The following is a 25,147-nucleotide window of genomic DNA, read 5'->3' as shown; positions in this document are numbered from 1 at the left end:
TGTCCTAGAAGGTCGAAAAAAACAATAGATTGCTGACAAGCTCCAATAAACTATAATCAAAATGGGAAATAACTATGACCTACAATTTAAAGGAAAATGGAAATGACAAAGATATCGTTTTTTAAAATAAAATTACTCTAATCGCTTGTAAACCATAGTAATTCTCACTCCAGAACAAAATATTCACAGGAGGTAGATTAAAAGACTGGGCTACATCTTTATTGATTATAAAGACTTCTGGTGGTAACGGAGAACACGGCCATACCAAACATACATGGAATATTTGGGGGAAGAGGGGGGGGGGTTAAGTAACAAATGAAAAACAAACAAACAAACAAACTGTATACATATATTTCCTTTTGTGACATCATAACATTCACATCATTTACAAACTATTGATACCGTTGTTGTGCTTATGTACTGAAAGTTTTTATAATGTTTAAAATCTAATGGAATTATATTCCTGTGTCTACAATTAAAAACATTAACGGTGAGAACGAACAATTATGTTCAAGTTATGTTAAAGTGTAATATTTAAGTTTAAAAAAACTTTAAAAAACGGCTAAAATTTCAGGCCCACCACTAAAAACCTGCTCTGTGCGGACTGGCTTTGTGTGGGGCGTAAAACAGAGAGAGGCCCTCATCTGGCCGGGGTCCTGGGGAAAGAGCGCCCTCTGCAGGTGAAAAGTGCATTCATGACAGCTGCTTCTGGAGGCTGAGGAAGAGAGGTAGAAAAGGAGAGACAGCTGTTAAGGGGCGATCAGAGAGGAGGATCCGGGCGCATAGGCAGCATGCAAAACCCTTACGGCTCATACGAAACAATATAAAAATAGAAACACCTCATTGCAAAAACCACGTCCTGTCTGATCCCCTTACACTACACAATGATACACACCATCAAGGCTCATCATTTCTGTACCCAAAAATTAACATTCTACACCCCCTCAAGGCAGGAAGTGATTCAAAGTCTGTTTAACCAAAGAACGAGCCTCCCTTCACTTAATCGTTTAGGGGGGAAAAAAAATGTTTCACTGTTGCCTTTTGATGTGCTTTAGTTCTCACTTATTATCACCACCAATATCAACATCAAACACACACACACACAAAGTATTTTCTTCATACTTTATAGACTTCCTCCAAGCCCCCTACAGACTAGAGAGCTAAATTAAGTCCAGGAACTCCCCCACACAACGGTAAAGGCAGTAGCCCCAGTCAGGGAGAACGCCCGATCCTGGCAAGAGATTACGGATATGAGCTCAACAGCCACTCATATGCCAACTGAACAGCCACTCATATGCCAACCTTCCTTGGAGGAATGTGCAGTAACAAAAAAGGATACCTTTAAAGTTGGCATTGCTTGTTAATCTCAGTACGCCGTACCCACCTGTCCAGGTAGTCCCTGACGCTGCCGTGGCCGTAGTGTTTGGCCAGGCGGGTGAGGGCCCCGGTAGCACAGCGCCCATCCCGCTTGCGGCACAGGCTGCAGTTGCACATGCCCCTACAGATGGGGCACTCCCACTCCTGGTGGCCACAGAAGAGAGTCGTCATTTAAAGCAACACCAAAGAGTCATTAACAGACTGTCTAGCAAACCCGTATTAGATCTCAACCCATGGCTCATGGTTTGTACACTAAGTAAGGTGGTCCTGATGTTTGTTATTTATGTTTTTTTTTCCATGAACAGTGTTTCCCACAGAATTAAATTCTATGTGGTGGTAGGTTTGCAGAATTAAAGGCACACTATGCAGGTTTTTTCTGTGTGTGTGTGTGTGTGTGTGTGTGTGTGTGTGTGTGTGTGTGTGTGTGTGTGTGTGTGTGTAGGGCTGGGACGGTATGGATGTTTTCTTACCGTGGTCGGTAAGCAAGAAATTACCGCGGTTTTGCGATATAGCCCCCCCCCCCCCAAAAAAAAAAACTTTAGGCAGCTGCAGCAACTTCAAAGACCACTGGACCAAATGCTTCAGACATGAAGAGATAAGCAGTTTAAGGCTATCATGATTTCAGAACTGTTACAGTCATGACGCTTATGCTAATGTTACAACGATAGGCTACTGCACGTTTTAAAGCAACACCAAAGATTTTTTTGTACCTTAAAATAATGTTTCCAAAATTGTTTCAGTGGTTCATCAACTCGTAACAGGGTGAACGGCAATTCTGCATTCGCTTCGCGGCCCTCTATCGGCTATAACCACACTATGTAAGTTAGCCAGATCGGGTAGCGGATCTGTAGTTCCATGGAGTGAGACATAAGAAACTACAAATTTGACTTGCATCTGATGTCGCAATACATCGTACCTTCATAAAATCACGCAGCATATTCTACCTTGTCTGACATCGTTATTTGCAAAGCCAGTGCTGGATAAACAAATAGTGTGCGTGCGACAGAGGAAAAGTTCTTTGGTGTTGCTTTAACAGACTGTCTACCACACCTGTATTTTGTCTCAACTCATGGCTCATGATTTATACACTCATAAGTACCCGTATTTTCCGGACTACAAGTCGCACTTTTTTTATAGTTTGGCTGGTCCTGCGACTCAGGTGCAACATATATATATTTATATATTTTATATTTATATATGTTTTTTTCCTTTTCATGACACATTTTTTGACTGGTGCGACTTACACTCCGGTGCGACTTATAGTCCGGAAAATACGGTAGCTGGTCCTGATGCTTGTTATTTATGGGTTTTTTTTTTTCATGAACTATGGTTGGATAGAAGACACAGTTAGGGGCACAGAAGACCACAATATATGTGTTCTTCCACTTCCATTACATGGCTTCTTATTTCATTTCCTTCCTGTGCTGAGCTTCTGAGCACGTCTTTGTTTTGTTTTTACTACAGTTGGATAGAAGAATTCAGCTGTTATGTGTTCTTCCACATATTACACGAGTTGTTATTTCATTTCCTTCCTGTACCTCTGCTGAGCATGTCTTTGTTTTGTTTTTACTATGTGTTACAGTTCTGTATTGGTGCAAAATGTACTCAAGAGCTGTTTTCTGCATGACATTTTTCAAAGCAGCATCATATTAAAACAACTTTTATAAGTAAAAATACACAATGTATTTTATCAATCATTATCAAACATGTCCATAAAAGTGATGATTAATAAGTTGTTATGATTTAACAATATGGAAACCTAAACATCAGAAACTGTGCGTCACACACACACAAACACACACGAAAACACACACACACACACACACACACACAGACAGACACAAAAAACAAGAGAGGTTTTGCTTACAGGATCCAGGAGTGCTGTGCGGACATCTTCTCCGTAGCGGTTCCTGAGACAGGGCCCACAGAACTGACCTTTGACCCCTACACAGTCAGGGCTCCTGCACACGGTCTTGGTGTCCAGGGTCTTCTGTCTGCACTGATGACATGTGCTGCCCTGTGGGGAGTCAACACAACAGGGCTCAATTTCACTACAATGAACAGCTACATCCAGACTACACCGGGGGCGCAACTGAAGTGCTCTGTTCGCGAAGCATAGGCTGCAACAACTGACCCCCCCCCCCCCCCCCCCCTCCCTCCCTCCACCGTTACAATGACAAACTCAGACAAACAAACCTTGACAAAAGACTTGATTTGAAAAACATATAGAACATGACAGCTGACAGAATTTCAAAGCAGGCAGTGGAGACGTTTTGGTTCCACTAAACTAAAAGTGTTATGTTTTTTTTTGTCCCTAAGTTACCATTAGCTCAATGTTGTTTTCTGTGCCACCGGAAATGGCTTAGGAATGCACATGTTTGTTTATGCAGTTGAAATGGTCTATAAATGGCACACATCTGTCATCATTCAGTCAGCAGTAGTGAGTGTTTTTAAGCATGTTGCAAAAGCAAATACGCAGAAGCAAACACAAGTACGAATGTCAGTATGCAAGTCAGGAAGTGTAGCGTACATTCTCTTTGTCGAGGATCTTGTCGCTTGCACGGTCAGCTACGTTGGTCAGGTCGTCCTCGGTGATGTCCTCCACGGGCAGGTAGGAACGGTTCATCTTGGAGCGTCGCTTTTGCTTCCCACCATGAGACTCGGAGTCGACCTTCTGAACAAGTTGGAAATGGTTTTCACAGTTATTTAACACGCTCACTTTATTGAGTTTGAGATACATCATTTTCCCACCCCTTAGTCCCCTAGCTAGAGTTCATCACCATCAACTCAATGACAATAACAAGGCCCAATGCAAGTAATCAGCTGTAAGATGTTCTTAAAAGTTTATTCCTGTGTTTGTGGGTGTCTTTTTGTGTCTGTATGTGTGTGTGTGTGTGTGTGTCTGTCTGTGTCTTCCGGTCTGTCTGTACAGTGTTTTCCATATATTGACTTACTTGTGGAGGCCCAACACAATATCAACATAAAAAAATCATTATGTGGTGGTCAATGTTGTACTAATTTATATGGGATGAAATCCTTTTCATCTCTCTCTCTCTGTTATGTGCAAGCATATAAGAAGCAGTATCTATTTTAGAGTAGTACTATAGGACATAATGCAGCGAGATGTGTACTATTCTAATCTTATATTAATCTATGTGATATTTTATAGTAGTACTATAGGACATAATGCAGTGTAGTACAGTAATGTCCAAACAGTGCCCCGTTACCATGGTGAACTATCCTCCATCCACTTATTGAAAGAGAAAATAATGGCAAGTCCCTCAGGTTGTAAGATGTATGGAGGACTTCTTTGCACAGGGACTACCCTGTGGCAGTTGGCACTAGGTTACTGTATGTGCTTAAGTTCCTTGGTTTCAATGAAATCCCAAAAACTGCACCGACACAAACAAAAGTGGGGTTTAAATTGCACATCAGCATATATTTATATTATGCTGTGTGTGTGTGTGTGTGTGTGTGTGTGTGTAGACACTGCAAAAAATCAAAACAACACTTTGTTTTGTTTTTGCAATATGAAACAAATACCAAGTAGGCATCCTATCAATAATGAGTCTTGACATGACAACGAGAACGCTGCCTACGCTAACGTTAGAACACTGTTGGGTTGTCGAGGTTATCACACTATAACATTACAGTTACTTGTCAATATTGACTTCTCGTAGTTAAAATATAACTATAGGCTATTCATTTTATTGACTCAGAATGACACAGAATGCCCCCCCCCCCTTCATCTACCACCACAAATACAATTCAATTCTGTGGGAAACACTGCTGTATCGGTCTGTCTGTCTCTATGTCTGTCTGTCTCCAATTAAGACCTGTTGCTGGTATGCTTGTACAATCTAGTGTGGCTGTGAATGAGCCAACGTCACTAGCGCGACTGATGGGTTTGTAGTCGTCGGAATTACGATCTTTCACAATGTTGTAATTCAATAGTTATGAAACAAACTGCAAATGTCTTTACATGAAAATTTGTCTTTAAAATTGACAAACATCATATGGGTAATTCAAGGCACAAGTCAACCGGGACCAGAAAATAATTTCTTTTTCGCCATTGACTGGCGTTCAATTGTTTTTGAAAGATAGGTCCCATGGAGGCAAGTGGAAGTGGCGTCACTGGGACACTATGTCTGTATGTCTGTATGCCTGTGCCTATGTCTGTCTGTATGCCTGTGCCTATGTCTGTCTGTCTGTTTCTATGTCTGTCTGTATGTCTGTATGTCTGTATGTCTGTATGTCTGTGCCTACGTCTGTCTGTCTGTTTCTATGTCTGTCTGTGAGTTGGGGAGTATCTGGTATTTTCTTGGGTCTGTCCATGCATATCTGCATTTCCCACCTCCACTAGCCTGCGCAGGTCTTCCTTCTTTAACGTGAACTGCTTGACAAGTTTCGGGAGGTCCTCCTCGATGCCGAAGTGATCGCGAGGACGGGCCTTCCGCGACGGGTTCCGTCTCTCGCCCTGGGCCTCAGACACGGATTTCTTCTGGTGCGATTTCTTCTTTTTCTGGACACAAAGCCACAGTATTAATTTAAAGAGATCAAACAGGTCTGTTCACATGCAAACACACATACTGTACACACACACACGCCTAAAATGGATCCGTAACACACAATGCGTGTGTCTATATATACAAAGCTCATGCTGAAACCCACTCAAGGAGCCATGATGGTGACTGATAAAAACTTACTGGAGTGGTCAGAGGGGAGATCTGCTCCATGGCATTCAGGTCAGCAAAGAGTTTTGCCAGCTGGAAATGGAGGAAAGGACAAACGCAGAGAATAATGATTCATAAATAAGACAAAAGTTCACATGCATGCCCCACTACAACATTTTCTATTCTCCTTTATAAAAACAAACCGCTCTGATGCCAGCCTATAGAACCTAGTCCTTGATCTACAGAACCAAGTCCTAGATCTATAGACCAAGTCCTACTTCTATAGAACAGGCCTAAACTAAAAGCTTTTGGTCTTCACTAGGACACCTAGGCATAAACCCATTGTTTGTGAAACCAGCCCTGAGTGTTCAAAGTAACCATGACAATCCTCACCATGGCTTTGTTCTCCTGGATATTCCTGGCTCGCTTGCTGAGGGCCTGGGTCTCCGCTTCAGGCATCTCCTCTGCTTCATCATCATCCACCTTCTCCTCCTCCTCCTCCTCCTCCTCCTCCTCTTCATCTGACAGCTCCTTACCTCGCCACTTTGCTGTGACCACAGCCCTTTGTGGTCTACTAGGCGGCTGGACTGTGGCCCTCTGTCGTGTCTGCCGCCCCCCAGGGGCTCTGCTCCTCTCTACGGCAGGTTTGCCGTTTTGGGGCTTGATCGCGGCCGCCTGGGTTTTCAGGGAAGAGTTCTTCTTGACAGGGAAACGAAACGCCACACACAGCCCGGAACTCTGCCTCCTGGGGGGCACAGCCCCCTCGCCCTCGGAATAAAAGCCGGTGTCCTCTTCGCTGTCCTCTTCAGAGTCCAACGACTGCTCAACAGACAACAGAAATATTTTAGAACCTATAATCTGGTTGACACGGTACTGATACCTCATATACATACATACATACATACATACATACATACATACACACACACATATAATACAATAATCCTATATATTATACACACATACATATATATTATATATATTGAATTTAATTAAAACAACTGAACTGCATTGTACCATTATCATTCTTCATACCTTTGTTCTCTTCCGGCCCCTGTGTGAAGTCTTCTCGTCATTGGCAAACCCCTCAAACTCTTCATCACTGTCCGTGTCCATGAAGATGTGGGCCAGTTTGTCTGTGATGTACTTAGAGCGGAAGCACAGATCCTGCAAATGGATTGTATGAGGAATCAATATCAAGAAATGACAGAATGGTAAAACTTCTACCTGACAGACATGTCACTGCAGACTTTAATCAAACTTAATAGAAGTGAAGTAAAGTGAGTGTATCAGTGACTCGTCCCAACCATGTTTCCCATCCATGGATAGTCATTGAAGTTTGTTTAATCCAGGACAAGGCCTAGTGTTAATCCATAAAGGGGAAATAAGATGAATATTAAAGACGACCAATTCAATTCCCTTCCGTTCCAAAGCTCTACACACTCTTGTGCTTCATATTACAGTTTATGGCAGGAAGGGGGTGGTGTCAACTGTTCCCGCCCTGTAAAAATAAATCCTGCCAACTTCAGGACACACACACACACAAACACACACACAGACATACACACACACACTAGAATACACACTCAGTGTCGGTTTAGTGTAGTACCAGTACAGTGTGTTGTACAAGTACACTAGCATCACCTCAGGTTCTAAGGTCACTATACGTACAGCCTTCCCAGAGTCCTCAGAATGCAGGCTATCCCGACTGTCTTCCGAGAGGTCCACAGGGGGCTCAGACTTCAAATCCTTGTCCTCACTTGGGCTTTCAAATACATCCTCTACGGCAGCCTTTTTAGAAGGCTGCGGGCAAAAGTGAAGAAATGTAGACACATTCAACATGGTTTTGCTTTGATCATGTTACACTACATTGCATAACACAGCAAGCTGGCAATGGTAAACACAGAAACTAATTTTATGATCTTATTTTGTACCTGCTTTAAAAAAAACAGAGTAGTTAACTGAAGTCAGATAATTGTCGGGCCTAAAAGCTTTTAAACAGTTGTTGTCAAATCAAAGGGGTGCAAAGATAGCTAGCCTTAGGGTACACTATTCAAGTCTTTATCAAAAGAAGCGTGGACAAGTCAGTGAGAAGAGGGTTTATCAACCAATCTAGAACTATCATCGTGTATCATCGTCCAATAGGCCCTACTTACCTTTGTGGTTTTGGTCATTTTACGCCTTTTCAGATTATTTCTTTTGCCCATGTTTAAGCATGCAGCATGCAATTTCTGCCTCACAAAGAATGAATGGTTTAAAAAACAACACAGGCATGTGGACCTCTAGCGACACAAAGGGGTGCCTTTTGTTATATACAAACCCCAGCAATGGCAATTTAATCACAACATTCCTAGTTCATAAGTTCTATACATTATACATGATATATGACCAAGTTACAATATTTCGAAACTATTCGTTTTGTGAGTAAAGTTATTTTAAGTCAACTTTACTTCAAATCAAACGCCCCCCTTCCGCTGAACTTTGTGTAGATGGAACAATCCAAGTAAGGCACTCAGAGTTTCGCGCGAAAACTCCTGCGTGTTGAGGAGGTCGGCTCGAGACTAGAGGTATTAGGTTACCCGCAGAAGGCAAGCCTTGGGGTAGTGTCTATGGGTAGTGTGTAGGCTATGGTGGGCGTTTCCGGGGCCTAGTTTCCTATATGGTTTTAACATGAAGTTAGTAGGCAATTCGTTGGCCAGTTTCAGTCATCGGTAGTGGTGGCATGGCATGGCGCGGCGCGGTAGGCTAGGCCCACTACAGCATGCTACGAGATTTGTATTGTTGTGGGTTCGATCATAAAAATTGCAATGGTGCATGTGCCCCGAGGCTACTCCATATTAGTTCACTTCACTGCTGGATCAGATAATCTGCTTGATGACAAATAATTTTGTCATCAAGAAATAATGAAATTCGCTGGACCATAGATGTAGGGCAATTTGGGTCAATGTGTTCACATTAACCAGAATAAAGACTAGCCTAGGCCTACTTTTTTAGGTTGACACTATGATGAGTGCAAAGGTTTAAAATGTCTAACCTAGACAGTTATGCCAGCTGTTAACAAAAACATTATCTGTGACATGGCAGCCACAGGCCTAAATGACAAAGCATTTTATTGTGCTTTATTATACTCTAAACCTGCATTTTACATATTTATGGCATTGGCAACTTTTGTATTGAAGTGTGGATGTTGTGTGTAGAGACCACTAAGCCTATGGTGAGCCTGTGTGTCAAGAATCTCCCCTTCGAAAAAGATCTATAGGAATCTTATAGTATGTTGGGACAAAATATTATAATATCTAACGGTTCCTCTGAGAGACACAGCTAGGACATTTTAAGCCATCAAACTAACTCTTCACCTCTTTGCCACAGTGATGACTTGATGTGACATACAGTATTTTAAAAACATATTTTACTTTTATGTAGCCTATGTTTAATTTACATGCATAGGATGGTGCAGTCAAATGTTCTTCAGGATGAATAAAGTATTTCTTATTTGTAATCTTACAGGAATGCTATTAATATACTATTATATTATATAGTATGTACAACTATACCATTATTATAGGAATCTTATATTATTTTGGGATACAATACTATAAGACACACCTACTATAGAGGAACATTTGTGAGTGTAAGAATATTATAGAGGTATAACGGACAGAACATAGAATTATTATATAGAACTACTAGAAATCTTATAGTATTACTATAGTTCTTTCCAAATGATCATCTCATTATCATGATGCAGTTGTTGCACAGGGACGCAAAGGTCATGTCAAAGGCAGTAGGATAATTCCGCTTTGTAAAAAAGGGATGCAAAATTGCTGATGTAAAACTGCTGTGTGCAAATAACAAGTGAATTCCATTTCACTCATACATGGGGCTCTTTTTGACCAATGGTGCTGGGCTGGGCAATGTTCCTCATTATTGTGGTTTTGGCATGTTCCTGATATTGGGCAACAATTTCTATTCTAGAGAACTTTAATCATCAGTAGGCAAATTGTCAAGATCATCAAATCGGAATAAATGGAACTGGTTATGTGGTTAACCGGCTACATTGCTCAAAAGGTTTCTCCATGTCCTTAAGAATGGCACTTTTTATTCTGACAATCCCTCATCTCCCACTCTTGACTTCGCTTGAACTGTTATTCTATTCTATACGAGTCACACTTATTGCTGCACTAACAATGACCTAGTAGTCCCACTGTCCCTTTATTGTACCTTGATTGTTGTAAGTGGCTTTGGATAAAATCGTCAGCTAAATGACTACATAATGGAAGTGTAATATAGCATCCCTGCTCATCTCTGTGGCATGGGAGAGAGTGGGTAGTCCATAAGGGAATCAAAATGCTGGGTATATGAAGAGTGAGTGAATTTTTAAAGAATATTTTTTTGGCCTTTTATGCTTTTAATTGACAGGATAGTAGAGAATGACAGGAAGTGAGTGGGAGAGAGAGTCGGGGTGGGATACGGAAAGGACCACGGGGCGGAAATCGAACCCGGGTCGCCGGCGTACGGTGCAGGTGCCCCCAGCCAGTTCCGCCATGGCTGGGGCCGAGTGAGTGAATTTTTAAAGGCTACTTGAGGACTTCTCAATTTTCTCAAAAACACAAGTCTATTTAGTAGCCTGAAAAAGTTGTGGGTTCAATTTGTGCCCTTGAGCAAGGCACTTAACCCCAAGTTGCTCCGGGGACAAAGGCCCTATAATACAATCGTCATAATGTACGTCTCTTTGGATAGAATCATCTGCTAAATTAATAAATGTTAATTTAACCTTTAAGCACAAAGACTAAAAAACAAAGCTCCGGCTTGACAATAGAGAACAGTAGGTTTTGAGCAATCAAATGGAGAAGTATAGGCTACAAATTGTGCTCTTTACATTTTCAAAATCTTCACTATAGTTACACAATTACAGTGAACCACCAAAAGGAGCAATGGCCTATCACCTATCAGTTAACTAATGGCACATGGGAAAGCATGCATCAATAAATGTTTTTTTTTTTCCATTCCATTATCACTTTCTCACGCATTAAACGTTTGTAGACCTATATTTTTGTTAAATACAAAATATAGAAAATAATTAGAATACAGTTACTACACATTTCAAATGGACAAGCTATTACACAAGAAAACAATCGATAAGACAAAATGACTTTTAGGTATCATGCAGAATAAACCATCATTTCAAATCCCATGTGTGGTGCCATTTTCCCCCTTTATACTCCACAATTGCAACTGCATGTGCTTATGTACAAACAAGGCTTCAACATCTGGCACCCTTGCTGAGCCACCCTCGCCATGTGTGCTTCTGCAAAGTTAGTCAGTGACAGCTGAGAGTTCCACAAAGCTTTAACGACGCATGATTGCTCCAGACGAGTATCTTTCGACCACAAATAATGGCTGTCTTTTGTCGTTCTTCTGCCCAATTGGCACCTACCAGAACGTTGTTCCAGCATTGTCAGCGCAAACACCTGCAAGTGCAAGGCAGTGGGTTGTCCTCCGCTGGAAAACACAACGCTCTTCCACTCCGTCAGTGCTTCTTTATTCGCAGCCGGTCTCACAGCCTTCATTACCGCGCAGAGCTAACGACTCGTTCGATGACAGCGAAATGATACGGTTGCACTGCATGATCTGCGCGGGAGGAGAGGAAATAACAGCGCCCGCAGCCGCACATCCTTCGCGCGCCGCCCGCCCGCGCAGCGCAACAGCCTCACAGCAGGTAGCAGCACTGTCACAATGCGCGTGCAGTTTAACGAAAATTACAAGCAGCTGTTTAAGCTTTGTTTTGCCATCTTTTATGTCATCTGTTTTAGAAGCAATGCTCTCACTAAATGCAATCTTGAAATAGCCTCCTCTAAAGGGATCTGGCTGTAACCCCGGTGTCGTGATAGGATGCCAGGCCTTTGCTCCTGCATGGGTGCATCACGAACAGTCAATCAGTGGACCGTAGGCGTATGCCTGGTTATTCCATTATGGCACTGCAACAAGTTTAATAGGCTATGTAGCCCTATATTGCCCATGAAGAGGCGTAGCCAGGACACATTAGCGTCAGTGGCATGGCCAAGATAATGTGGGCTAATAGGCCTAGCGACGTCAAACTTAAAGGACAGCTGAACATGTTCAAAGCCTGTTGCTTGTGGTAGCCTATAAGATCCAAAATGTGTTGTGATATCCATATCAAAGCCCGAGACGCACACAGGTGCAAGAAATTAAGCTCTTCTCCGAAATTCTAAACCACGCAATTACCTCGATCTCAACACGATACTGGCTTGTCTCCAATTCCAAGTCCTTAGTGCATAATAGCCCGATTAAATTAAGACAAGAACTCGTTAAGGAACCACTGCCGTGGGTCTTGATTTAAACATAGTGGTTAGCCTACTTACAAGGCCTGTATCTTTTGTTGGAGTAGGACAGACTAGGCAATAATATTGGCAACTCCGCCTACCTTGTATCTTGTTCTGAGACCAACTGCCTGAGTGACCTCCTGCGGTGGCGTTAAATTTGAGTGGAATTATGATTCTATGTCGCCATCTACAGTTGACATATTGCAAATGTATGAACAGAAATGAAACATTTCATTAAAAAAAGCATTTATATCCAAAGCAGATTAACAACTGTAAGTGTGAATTCCTATTTTCAATGGACTCAATGTTCTGTATGCTGTAGCCTACATCTTGTTGTTACAAGCCTACAATGTTTGGCATAGAGCATAATACAGTGTTTTGTTCCTTGGGATTATAGTCCAAATAGGCTGTTTTGTGGTTTTAGGAGTTGGCCACAACTTCCAGGTAAAATATGAGGGACATATACCTTTGGTTTGTGCATCAGAGGTAGAACAAAGATGATGTGGTGGATTAGAAGCTGAAACTAAAACACTATAGCGAGACATGGGGCAGGAGCTGTGGAGTTTATCCTACATTTCCCTTGACTTGGAAGTGAATAATGCAGTACAGCCAATGATGCAGTAAATGAAGAGTATCAAAACGCTATATCTCCATCTTTTGAAAACATTTTGAAAAAGTCACTTGTGTTATTTAATTGTGTATTTCAGGTAATATCAATCAAATTGCTGTTTTGTTGCTTTGATTGAGTAAAGATAAATCAAACAATACCCAATTACAGTCCTACTGAAATTACTTGCAAAACAAAATGTAAAAAAATCATTTATGAAAATTCATATAGCGTTTTGGGACCAAACTCTTCAAATGGAACTCAATTTAGTTCTCAAAACTGTGTGTTAAGCTGCATGAGGCCAAGGACAAGTTTAGGTTTCATCCCCAAATTGAATAGTTTTGAATGTGTTATGGTATGTTCATAGGCTTTACCTCAGCGTTTTCACTCTGGTAAGATTTCTGAAACACTCTGGCATCCAGGAACTGTATCAGTGCTTTGAGGATGTGGCCGAGAGGTTCAGCCTGCGTGGACACCACAAGGTCATGACAGAATGCTGATGATATGTGGGGCAACTTTTTGAGTAATGTTGCTGGGCAACCATATAACCGGTTTCATGTGTTCTGATTGAATGATGATGATAATTCGTCTGCAGAATGCGGATGATTAAAGTTTAACCGTGAGCGTGGTCTGATGAACCACCTGATAGAGAACCAGGAATGACACATATAGCCAGAACTTTCCGCTAGGCTATACAGGCAGAAAAACAGGAAACTCTTCGAAGAGGAAGCATTATTGACATGGGTCAAACTGAGTAAGTTCTGAATGAAGCATGACCTTATTTGAGTCTTTGTGTAGATCATCTGTACATACCACATGCAGGTCTAAGCTCAACTGAACCAGATGCCAACAAAACCAAGATTGTAAATTTGACTTATACAGGGAGTGCACATTATGGCTACTGATCAACTACCTTTACTGTAAACTGTATCACTTTTGAGTGAAGAAGTATCCAAATGAATACATGTGTAGATCCGATACATATTCACTCAGTTTCATAATGGATTATGAGTCATGAGGTATGTGTTCATCTTTGATATGTTGTATTGTTTGTGCGTTGAGATGTTTTTACTGTAATGCAAATTAAATAAGCAGTTCTTGACAGAGCATTCAGAATCAGCACATCACTGATAAGTGGTAGAAAACTCTTGCAAAATGGACATTATGCACAGAAATATCTTTAGCCAGTGTTTAATTTCCGGTGGAGGGTCAGCTCTGTTGTAATGGCATCTTCTGTTATATTCTGCTCCTTGCATGTTTACTCCGACACTGAATAATATCTTCTTATTTCCACACACACATTAATGCTTCTACATCGTAATGTGCTGATTCACTAGGTGCAACACCCAACCGGGTCTGTGTAGACAGTAATTACACTTAACAACAATGGCAGCTACAATACACCTGACTCAACTGGAAATAAATTAACTTAAAGAGCCTTCTGTGCATAAGGTCAATTGGTCATACATGCACAGTGGTTGCTTAGAAGAATGCAATACTGAACTCACCAGTAGATGGCGACTGTGTAAAAGGAGTGGTAAGTTATTTCACTGAGACAGGACCTCTTGTCAAGCTTGTAGGTCTATATCCTACTTTGACCAAATTTTGTCCTCATATCTGTGGCTATATATATAGATAATAATAATTATATAAATAATTATATATAATGCAAGTTGACAAGCTTCATGTCTTCATCAACAGCCTCAGTGTGTGTTTTGTGAGCACAGTATTTGACCATAGATTAATATTTATTGAAATGGTTTGTTTGTTTTTTAGTAAAGAGGCTTTTCTTGGTTATGATCAGGGGTGTAGTGGTAAAATAAGAGGTGGGTAAACTGAATTCTGTGATCACGGTAAGGTGGACTGCGCCATGCGATATCTGATTTTTAAAAAAGGCATTCAGAACATGTTTGATGACGGTAGGGGTTATTGTCCAATGTTTATAACAATACCAGTGGTATTAATAAATGGTTGGAGTTGGTCGGTCAATGGATTAAATGGTTGGAGTGTTGATGAGTGTACATATTGTGAATGTGGATAATACAGTGTGATTTTTGAAAATTGCAATTGGTGAATAAACTCTTTTGAGAGGTGGATAAACTCTTTTTCTGAAGTTTCAGAGGTGGATAAATTGCGTTTACTTGTGTTTAGCCTCCACTACACCCCATATGGTTATGACGAGTCATTATAGGCCTAGAGTATTTCGTACAATGACTAGCATATTCTGTGCATGTAAAGTCACTAAAACAGCTTCCATACTCTCACTTGAATAAATGACTATGGAATGTTTCTTGTATTCGTGTTTTTTTCCCTTCAGTATGATTTAAGGACCCTATCAACCCTTACTTCTTTTTTTTCTATGAGGATCTAATGTAATGACGTTTAAGAACATGTAGATGAAGCAATATCGCCACCCTCAGTAAAATGAGACCCACATACTGTAAGTAGGCCTAATGACGACCAAGGCCCCTCTTTAAGATATTTTATAGCTTATATAGGCCTACGTTAATTTAATTTAAAACATGTAATGAATAAAATATGTAGACTACATAATATATAATCATAATTGTTTCCAATAAAAATTGATTGGTTTATGTAGGTTATGCTTACGACTTAATCTGTAGGCCAGATCACTTATAGGCAAATGATGCTTAAATACACTATTTACCATGTTATTATTTCTTGAATAAAGTTTCCCGCAGAATTTCTACTGGATTTAGCCTATTTATTTAGGCAGCCTATATTGTAGGTCTTTGACATGCTCAAATAATGAAAACGAAAGTGTCTTGCACTTCGCCAAGACTTCCAACAGGGGTGTGATGCATTCTTTGGGACAGGTGTAATGTGTAAAGTCGATCGTTGTGCGGCTACAAAGTAAACTTTTCCCGAGGTCCCGTGACATTGACGTCATCTTGTATTTCATATCAGAAAACAATTTTACTTCCCGAGATGATCGAGGTGACAAGAGAGTAATGTCGTTTATGAACGTACTTTGTTGCTGTTTCAGCTCCTCAGGGAATTCCACCAGACAACCGAACGAGGTATGGACACTAAACTGCAATCTTGTGTCAAGCATGGAACTCTCGGTCGTGATAACAAAAAAGCATTTACAATAAGCTAGCTACTGAACTATAACACTGCTGTTGAAGGCCATTATCAAACTTATTGGCAAACGAATTTTCACTGTAGGCTATTTATTTAGGCTATTTGATCGACCAAAGCGCTGGCCAATCTTCAAAATACAGTGCCAATGACATAGGCTAGTACCTAACAATGCATAGCCTAATTTAATTGTTGTTAACATTTCAGCATTTGTAAACAAGGTCTTTGAATAAATAGGCTAATAGGTTCTGTGCCATTGTATGTCATTATTTGCATGTCTGTTGCTGCTGTGTGAGTATTTCCATGTTTATTGCGATAGTTTTCAGAATTAGACTACTATTGTCCTCAATGTGTTACAGAGACAACCTCTTTTGCAAGGGCAACCACAGTCTGCACGACAGGCTCGTCCAGCACACAATGGTAGGTGTGGGGACTTTAAAAGAAATCTGATCCACTTAGATTAGGCTATTTAAAAAATCTGTGCTAACTTATTCATGTTTTATTTGTTTTCAATAATCAAAATCCATTTAATGTGTTCTCATGTAGGTCTAGTGGGAGCTGATGACCCTTACGAAAGAGAACTAGAAATACTAGAAAAAGAGAGAACTAGAAATACTATAGGATTTCTGTGGTAGTCTATAATACTTCTACAATGTTCTGTAATAGCTCTATAATATCCTTACCCTCTATAGTGTTTCTACAATGGGCTCTACAGTCTTATAGCACTTCTACATGCCTACTCCCAAAATATAGCTATAATATCTAGTACTATTTAGTAGTCCTATATAAAATGGTGTCCCAAAATACTATAAGATTCCCAAGTGTAAGAGGATCAACCCATTCATTTGTATTTCATAGAAACACCCCAGAAAAGCGGCAGGTTTATCGCCCGGCACGTTGGTATCCCTGAATTGGACCAGCGCTTCAAGGATGTGGCCGAGATATTCAACCTGCAGCAAGGGCACCATGAAGCCATGACAGAATGCCTCAACACGCTCAGGGATCGCTACGGCTGTTCCCATGGAGATGGACTGTCTGAGTGCCTCAAGAGAATCAAAGAAGAGCACGGTGAGTGCCCCACTCTCCACTGTGAGATGCGTGGAGACACAGCAGAAGCAGTAAACTGCACTGTACTGTTGTTGGTGGTGCACGACAGTAGGCAAGTGGCACGGGACAGTAACCACACACCACCAACAACAACAGCACAGCACAGTTTTTGCTCCTACTGCTACTGCATGCGTGAGTGCAGGTGAATCATCCATTTAAAGAAATCTGGAGAGCTCACAAATAAAAACTAAATCCGTTAACTGAACAATAACACTGTTATTAAAGGTCTATCTAAAAAGTTGACAGGGCTGACCCATAGAGAGGTCTGTCGTAACCAGGAAAGGTAGGAAATGAAAGCAGAATTGAAATAAAATGAAATTCCGTTGTTGTGTGATTATTTGATGGAATGAAAATGAAAGCAAAATGAAAATAAAATGAAATTCCCCTGTTCTGGTGGTCCACTCATGACTCAGACTCTGTCCTGCCATATCCTTTTGTAGACACGCATCACCAGATCACCTTCCACATGAAAGGCTACGACTTCTCTCTGGCTGTGGTGCCGAATGATGAGGTTCCTAGCAAGCTACGCAGTAGCCAAGACAACATCCGAGGCCTGTGCCAGGCTTCCAAGGCCATCGTGGCTGCGGGCACCAAGCTCCAGGAGATGATTGGCTGGCTGACCAAGACAGAGGAGCAGCTGGCCAATCAGGTGCTGGAGGAGGCCCCTGCCTACCAGGAACAGCAGAGGCTGGAAGACAACCTGAAAAAGAACCTTCAGGAGTGCCGACGAGCCCGAGAGCTGTCCACAGCCTACAGGGAGGAGGCCGGGAAGATCCTCAACGAAGCTGCGCTACTGTCAGGGGTCAACCCCTGATGCTCACTCTGACCGTCTTCTTTAGTCCCCAGTGGACATGGTCTAGACTATTAGGCACATAGACCTCTCCAGAATAAGTCCCGCCTCCGTATCCATCCAAATTCCGGGCGTCAAATGTCTATGGGAAATAACATTGCGTTTCGAAATATCATACCGGTAAAACATCTGTAGGTGGCGAAGTAGAAAAAAATGGTGGGCCGATTGGCCTACACTTCTGCCATCTAGTTTCCACTGGGTTTTTTGATTGTCGGTGCTGTTAAAGTAGAAATATATCAGTAAGAAGCACTAATCTAACGCACGCTTCAGACACCGCGACTCCCCCAGTCAAGGTTGCATAGCAACGGCAATGTTTCATAGTTTGTCTTCACCGAAATGGAGTTTGTGACACCAGAGCCTACGGAGGTGGCACTAACCCTGCGTGAAATCATCATGTTTGATAGGTTGTTAATACATTCTGAAAACGTTACGAAACTAGATGGCAGAAGTGTGTAGGCCAATCGGCCCACCAGCTTTTTCTACTTTGTCACCTACAGAGTTTGACAGGTATGATCTTTCGAAACGCCATGTTATTTCCCATAGACATTTGACGACCGGAAGTTGGATGGATACGGAAGTTACGGAGGCGGGACTTATTCTGGAGAGGTCTATTAGCGGTTCTGAGGTGCACTTATAGATTTGAAAAAATGAAACAACTGCAAAGCCATGGTAAGTATGAAGGGAAGTGTTGGGCATACCCTTCTCTAAATGCTTTCAAATCCCATCTCAAAGCCCATTTCTACCTTATAGCTTTTTAACTCAGTTTAAAAGAGTGTGAGTTGGGGGGGCTAGATTCAGGCACTGACTCTGGTTCTGATAGTTCTGAAAATTCAAAGCAATAAAGCCAATGCAGATCTTAAAGGAACACACCAACATTTTGGGAAATTAGCTGATTTGCCGTCTGCCTCAGAGTCAGATCAGAGTATCCACACCTCCATAGCTCCATTTTATCTGTAGGCTAACTGGAATAACCCACTTCCACTGAGCTTTGCTAAGATAGCCTAACAGTGTATAGGCCCATTCACACCAAGAACGATAACGATAACTATAAAAAAATATTGTTCTCGTTAATATGAATGACGACGTTCACACATAAACTATAACGATAAAGACATGAAGAACGATATCGTTGGGGATCACTTTCAGAGCGATTTTCAGAACGATAAAAAGATAATAGCCAATCAGAACTCATCGAATTTTAACCGTCTCATTCATTAACACAAGGAGAGACTTTGTTTATCGTTGTTCAGTGTGAACGTTTTTATGGTTATAGTTATCGTTATCGTTTTTGGTGTGAATAGGCCTTAAGACAGGGTTATTGCACGCACAGAAAGAGAAGGGTATTTATTCTCTTAGTCTTATGTAACTCTGGGTGGAGCTGCACAATTATCGCAATCGCAATATGAACCAACGCAATTATCTAATCGCAAAAAGCTACAAATAATCGTGCACTGTTACACTGTTGACACTGTAATTATTTATAATGTCTGACTCCATGTGAGCTGTTGTGGGACAGTGAAGTTGTATTTTGTGTTTATGGATGAACCTGAATGAGTCCAACTACTTATTTAGAATTCTCATAATTTATCACACTCCCTCCACAAACCATGCATAATATATTGCCTGCCTGTATGCACAGAGAGGCATAGAAAGAATAGAAGCTTTGAAGAATTAAAAGCCCATGAATTCACATCTTTGAGAAGCATTAAACAGTCAACAGTGAGATGTTTTTCAGGCACTTGCACTGTCCTGTTTAGATGAAGGGGTGTTTTATAGCTACAAGGTGTAGTATTGTTTCCAGTATGGCGATACTTTCATAATTCAACACATTATTGTGGAACCATATGATTCAGAGAGGTATGAATGTGCATTTTGAAATGATTGGATTATTATGCTGTTATAATACTGCTGTAACTAACATGTAAATTTGTTGTTTTTGTCGACTGAAAGTATGCTATGGGAAAGCCATTGTATCAACACTCACATACTATATAGTCCAGTACTTTACAGCAGCAACTAAACGCCTGGTTTAATTTCTGAAGTACAATGACGAAAATAATCAGCTGGTTGCATTCTGTTCAGTGAGTAGCCTAGTCTGTACATTCCTTTATACTGAATTTGTTGACATTTTACAGCGCAAGGACTGCAATGGACTGAAAGGAAGTCTAGTAGGCGAGACTAAACAATTCTGTATGTAGCAATGTAGAAGTAAACAAATTTGAAGATATTTTACATGGCTGCAAAAATAAAGTCCTCCATGTTTTTGCATGTACGTATTTTACTAGATGGGGCTACACCACAAGTGAGCTGTAGCGGACTGGGTTGATACAGGAAGGGAGTGGCCCTATAGGGACATAAAAAAACGAATTTCTTATCAGCCCAGTGAGGCTAAGGGTTAAGTCCCAATTTGTTCCCATTTAGACATCACCCCCAATCACTTAAGATTCTATAATAATTTCTTTCAAGAACTGCTCTCTTGAGTTCTATGACGTCATGTCCTCTGATAGTAGACTGTAACTGTGAGAAATGACAAGACCAATCAAACTGTCAGCACCTGAAAAATCACAGGCTATGGCACTGGAAAAGGTAACTTGTTATGTGTCGACGTTTACATATATTGTGTGCACGGTTCACACATAATCAGGTAAGCTATGATGGACATACTTCACAATGAAACTGCAAACGGTCACTGGCTGGAGCAGAAGCACATTTTGATGTCCTTCTCTGTGATTGTTCTGATACATGAGCTCTGATGGCCATGGTGTTGCGGATATAATGCATATTTTATGTCCTACATTTGTTTATACATGTGTTCTTAGTCTTACTTTATTACACTAAAGGGGAAACAGTGTGCTGAGGACTACACCTTGAAGAATGCTGTGTGTGGTGTTACGCATAAGTTGATCATTTCAGTGAAAAAATAGATCAGAATAAAAAGCTTGTGATTGTAACAACGGTAAACTGTGTTGTTTTATATGTCCTGTGTTGTAAGTGTCAGCTGCGTGCATCTAGTGATAACCATATTATAACAATAATTCCATGTTCCAAGTAATAATAATTCCACATGTTCTGTTTTAGAGAATCCTGGAGGTTGGCAAAGATAAACAATATCTTTGCAGATAAGTGCCTTTGAACCATAGACTTTATATAAAAAAAAGCTTTGAACCCATCTCATGAGGCGGTTATTTAGCAGAGAAAGATGAATGGATATGTTGTGTAGTATTGGAAATGTTATGGGCAATGGACTAAAGGCTCATCAAATTCACTGTCGGTCTTAGCTCTACTATAAATAGAATCTTAAATGTGTACGATTTCAGAGGTCTATGATATAGGGGTCTATACATTAGTTATATCTTGTTAACAACATGTTTTACTCTTCTTCCTGCATAGCCCATCTTTATGGTGACATCTGACTGAAACACAGTGAAGCCTCATTCCAAGCTTATTGTGAGTCGCTCAGCAGACAAAATGTAGTATAATAACTGGTTGACATGTTACGCAACCAGTGCAGTTCATAATTATCATGTTGTGCAACTAATTTTCTGTCTTCTGCCACTGCTGCTTGAGTTACATGTAATATGGTTGTGTATGAGGAGAGGGTCACATGAACTCTGTATCTGCATGCATTAGGGGGCAGCCGTGGCCTAGTTAGCGCTTCGGACTTGTAACCGGAGGGTTGCCGGTTCAAACCCCGACCAGTAGGCACAGCTGAAGTGCCTTTGAGCAAGGCACCTAACCTCTCACTGCTCCCCGAGCGCCGCTGTTGTTGCAGGCAGCTCACTACGCCAGAATTAGTCTGTGCTTCACCTCAGTGTGTGTTCACTGTGTGCTGAGTGTGTTTCACTAATTCACGGATTGGGATAAATGCAGAGACCAAATTTCCCTCACGGGATAAAAAGAGTATATATACTTACACTTATACTTATGTGTCTGTGTCTGCGTGTGCAGAAATATTCAAGTGTGGTACTGGGTATCCCTGTAGAGCAGGGGAGTTTTGAACATTCTGACAAAATATTCTGTTCCGCAACAATGTAAGGTCAGCCTGGAGACAGGACCAACGACCAACTGACATGAGTCTTTCAGTATAGGCCCCAAAGCTTTCAGGGCTTCCCTCAACCACTGTATAGGCTGTTAGATTTTAGTGGTTTTCTGTATGTCATTCTTTTGGTTCTTTGTTTAATACTGCAGAAACTGTGAGGACAGGATGTTTATTGTAAGCAGACAGAATGATGTCACCTTACAATAGCAAATGGTGTACCTAACTAATTGTTCCCCCACAAGACGTCTTAATTCAATAAGGCTATATCACTGTCTGTTTCCCACCTCCAATTTGACCCCAGACGTGAATGTATATTCTGGTATTATAATTAGCCAGGATTTTCCCAGATCTTTGCTTCAGTTTCTTACCTTGGCTTCACCTTGCAACACTGTGCTGTGCTGTGCGTACAACAGGGTTACCAGAACTCTGTTGTTACATCCAGAATAAAGAACTATTCTTTCGCAAGCCAGCCTCAAGTTTTACCTGCTCTTAACTACACTGGAATCTACTCGGTCAACTGTGTCTCCATTTGGAATTAAGGAGACAATTTTAATAGCATTCTTCAAGGCCAACCGGATGCATAGTTGAATTTGAGACCTTCCAAATAAAAGCAGTAGACTTAGTAGTGGTTGTTATGGTGAAACAGCTGTCCACAGTGGAAACTACTGCTACTATTATTACTAGTAGCCTACTAATATATGGTGCTAGTACTACAACAACCATGTTCTAAAGAAAGATACAAATAAAAATAGTTTATATAAATTATAAAAATGATGTAGGCTATATCCTACACCCTCATGTCCATACATATAGGCTACAGATGCAGCCTAGGCGATATTAACATAGATAGACTATAGGCCTACGGTTTTTAGACCCACAACAACTCCAGGATTAAAACTGAAAGATGTGGCAGAGCACTGTACATATTATGTACTGGGTGTTGTTGCAATATATATTTTAAAAAAAAGTTTCCAAGACTATCATAAATCTTTCCAAAAAATGTCCAGCGATATAGGCTTGTGTGCAGAGCGCCGATTACAATATTGGATTGATTCAACTGGGACAACCTACCATATTCGTGGAAATTATTGAACTCCACCCTCGGTACTAGATGATTGGTTGCTATTTGTGGAAACTCGACGGAGCCTTTATTTACTATCTTATGATTGGTGAGAAGCTTTTGTCAATCTCGCGTAATGCCCACGCTCAAGTTAGTGTGAATTGCGAAAGTAATGGAGATGGATGACTTGAATGTGCTCAATTATTTAGGAAATTTATGGAGTAACTGATAGCTTCCTGATAGTCGGAGCAACTGCGAGCAGCAATAACTGTGGATTGCGGGATAGTATGATAGTAAGTACTGTAAACTTACAGAGACCTTGCAAAACTGAGTGTGTTCAAAGTCTCTCGTCTACTGGTAATGTTGGCTAGCTGGCTAACTAGCCAGCGTTACTTACTTTCTAAAATTCAGTCGAGTAGTTGTGCGGGTATGGCTATCCTGTGTGTTAGTTCAGTGTAGCCATCATGACGTTATATGTCGATGCATGCGAACATTTTCCTGATAAATTGGATAACATTACTAAGTGACAGTGTCAAGTGTCAAAAGTGATCTAGACAGGCGGGCTGGAAGGTTCACTCTACACAACGTGTTAGGAGCATGCAAGGGGCGTCTTATGCCCAAGGGTAACGTTACTTGACTATCATAACCTATTTAGAGAGTAGTTTAATTAACTTTATAGCAGCTTGACCAGAGAGATCTGGTCTGGATGGTTGACACATCTAGCCAACGTTGGATGGCTATTGAACGTTAGATTGCTCTGCTGTGCGAGTCATGTTGTTTGAAGTCTCGGGAGGAGACTGTAACGGATTAAAGTTAATTTACTGTCGAGCTATTCCAGTCGTTAATTTGCCTAATGTCAGATGTTGAAATAGAATCTAACCACCGGACACTGACAGGGTCAACGAAGTGGACCAATCTAATCGAGATCTCTTATAAGGTCTTTCGTGGGCAACTCTTGACATCTGACTCCCGCCGACCGTCTAGTCTGAGGAGTAAAATGAAGTCCCTCTTTAAACATAACAGCGATCCATAACCTTACACTCATCTAGTGTTACCTAGTCACCTAGTGTTTGACTTTCACCAGCTTTGTTTTGTTTTCGCTAGGTCACGTCAAGGTTGTGCCTCGATAAGCGATATGAAATCACTCGGCTATTGTTTTGATGGGACATGGCCGTCCAAAACAATGGGGCTGCCATGGGACTAGGTTTATTTAACGTTAGTGATAATAATGTTGCAATTCAGCAAAGAAGTAACTTCTTGTGCTTATGTGTCGTTCTATATCAGTTAAGGCATCAGTTACGATGTGCTGTCGCGAGGCAGCTGAGTCTGTGTCCAGCTGTATAAATCAAATATGACAGCAGTTCGGACCGCAAGGGCTCCGCGAGAGCGCGATGAATTACGCGTTCATAAGAAATGAGAGCTCATGGAACATCCATTGGCATTTATGCTGCCTATTATTAGCTGAATCGCGCAAAAATGCCAGCGGAAGGAGCAGTGTCTTTGAAATGCTGATATCTGGAGCGAAATTGACCTCCTTAGTTTAAGAGGATTCCTGGAGGCTGCTTTTCTGATGGAAGATCAGTCTTTACCAGAGCGAGGTATCATCAAGGGGATTGTCTTGTCTCAGAAAGTCCAATTTCATTTTATTAAATCGTGGCTGCAGTACAGTCAAGCTCATGACCTGTATACATTGCTGTCTTGCCTTTTTCTCATTGTCTTTTTCCAAAATGAAGGTTTTAGCCATTGGAAACATTAAATCTCTTTCGTGCTCTATGTTTCTTGCTTACATTTTCTCTGTCTCATATGCACTCTTCTTTTTTTCTCTCTCTCTCTCTCTGTCTTGCACACACACACACACACACACAGTGAAGGGAGAAGTGATTACATAATTGTTTGTCAAACAGGCCTACGTCTTCCGCCCAGGAGTCTTATGTGAGTTATATAAAAATAGAGATGGAGTTTTTTCTGTGACGTTCTCTCAGATATTG

At 41.1% G+C, this 25,147-nt stretch overlaps 3 protein-coding genes across 6 annotated transcripts in view; 2 read left to right on the top strand and 1 right to left on the bottom strand.

Moving 5' to 3' along the window:
* Positions 1-197: 197 nt before the first annotated feature.
* cdca7b (cell division cycle associated 7b) lies at positions 198-8,281 on the bottom strand. 2 transcript variants are annotated; one of them, XM_042075691.1, is made up of 10 exons: positions 8,207-8,281; positions 7,695-7,853; positions 7,086-7,217; positions 6,444-6,869; positions 6,084-6,143; positions 5,732-5,899; positions 3,908-4,051; positions 3,245-3,394; positions 1,385-1,521; positions 198-715 (listed from the first exon to the last, which is right to left on the bottom strand). In XM_042075691.1, exons 1-10 carry the CDS (start codon positions 8,255-8,257, stop codon positions 694-696), a joined length of 1,449 nt encoding a protein of 482 aa, XP_041931625.1. In that variant the 5' UTR covers positions 8,258-8,281; the 3' UTR covers positions 198-693. The 2 variants fall into 2 exon arrangements, with proteins under 2 accessions (XP_041931625.1, XP_041931626.1); XM_042075692.1 differs by having other exon boundaries at positions 7,722-7,853.
* Positions 8,282-15,825: 7,544 nt separating this feature from the next.
* On the top strand, positions 15,826-18,167 carry si:ch73-345f18.3. Its single transcript, XM_042075693.1, has 4 exons — positions 15,826-16,042; positions 16,463-16,523; positions 16,962-17,171; positions 17,651-18,167. The coding sequence occupies exons 1-4, from the start codon at positions 15,974-15,976 to the stop codon at positions 18,022-18,024; spliced, it is 714 nt and encodes a 237-aa protein (XP_041931627.1). The 5' UTR covers positions 15,826-15,973; the 3' UTR covers positions 18,025-18,167.
* Positions 18,168-23,315: 5,148 nt separating this feature from the next.
* The window catches only part of fam126a (family with sequence similarity 126 member A), a 48,289-nt gene continuing 46,457 nt past the window's right edge, over positions 23,316-25,147 (top strand). For all 3 annotated transcript variants that reach the window (XM_042075688.1, XM_042075689.1, XM_042075685.1), the window contains exon 1: positions 23,316-23,452. The gene's annotated coding sequence lies outside the window, so the exon portion shown is untranslated. The remainder of the gene's footprint in view (positions 23,453-25,147) is intronic.

The sequence above is a fragment of the Alosa sapidissima genome, chromosome 21, assembly GCF_018492685.1.
Source record: "Alosa sapidissima isolate fAloSap1 chromosome 21, fAloSap1.pri, whole genome shotgun sequence".
NCBI classification, from domain to species: Eukaryota; Metazoa; Chordata; class Actinopteri; order Clupeiformes; family Clupeidae; genus Alosa; species Alosa sapidissima.
The sequence above is the reverse complement of the archived record's forward strand: the minus strand, read 5'-3'. Positions and strand labels throughout refer to the sequence as shown.

What these genes read in the sequence shown, in the direction of transcription:
- si:ch73-345f18.3 (XM_042075693.1), top strand. Translation starts at nt 15,974, where the DNA reads ATGTCGTTTATGAACGTACTTTGTTGCTGTTTCAGCTCCTCAGGGAAT. An exon ending in GGCTCGTCCAGCACACAATG is followed by an intron (nt 16,524 to 16,961) that starts GTAGGTGTGGGG and finishes TGTATTTCATAG; the next exon opens with AAACACCCCAGAAAAGCGGC. An exon ending in GAGAATCAAAGAAGAGCACG is followed by an intron (nt 17,172 to 17,650) that starts GTGAGTGCCCCA and finishes ATCCTTTTGTAG; the next exon opens with ACACGCATCACCAGATCACC.
- cdca7b (XM_042075691.1), bottom strand. Translation starts at nt 8,257, where the DNA reads ATGGGCAAAAGAAATAATCTGAAAAGGCGTAAAATGACCAAAACCACA. An exon ending in TCCAGGAGAACAAAGCCATG is followed by an intron (nt 6,144 to 6,443) that starts GTGAGGATTGTC and finishes CTCCATTTCCAG; the next exon opens with CTGGCAAAACTCTTTGCTGA. An exon ending in TCTCCCCTCTGACCACTCCA is followed by an intron (nt 5,900 to 6,083) that starts GTAAGTTTTTAT and finishes CTTTGTGTCCAG; the next exon opens with AAAAAGAAGAAATCGCACCA.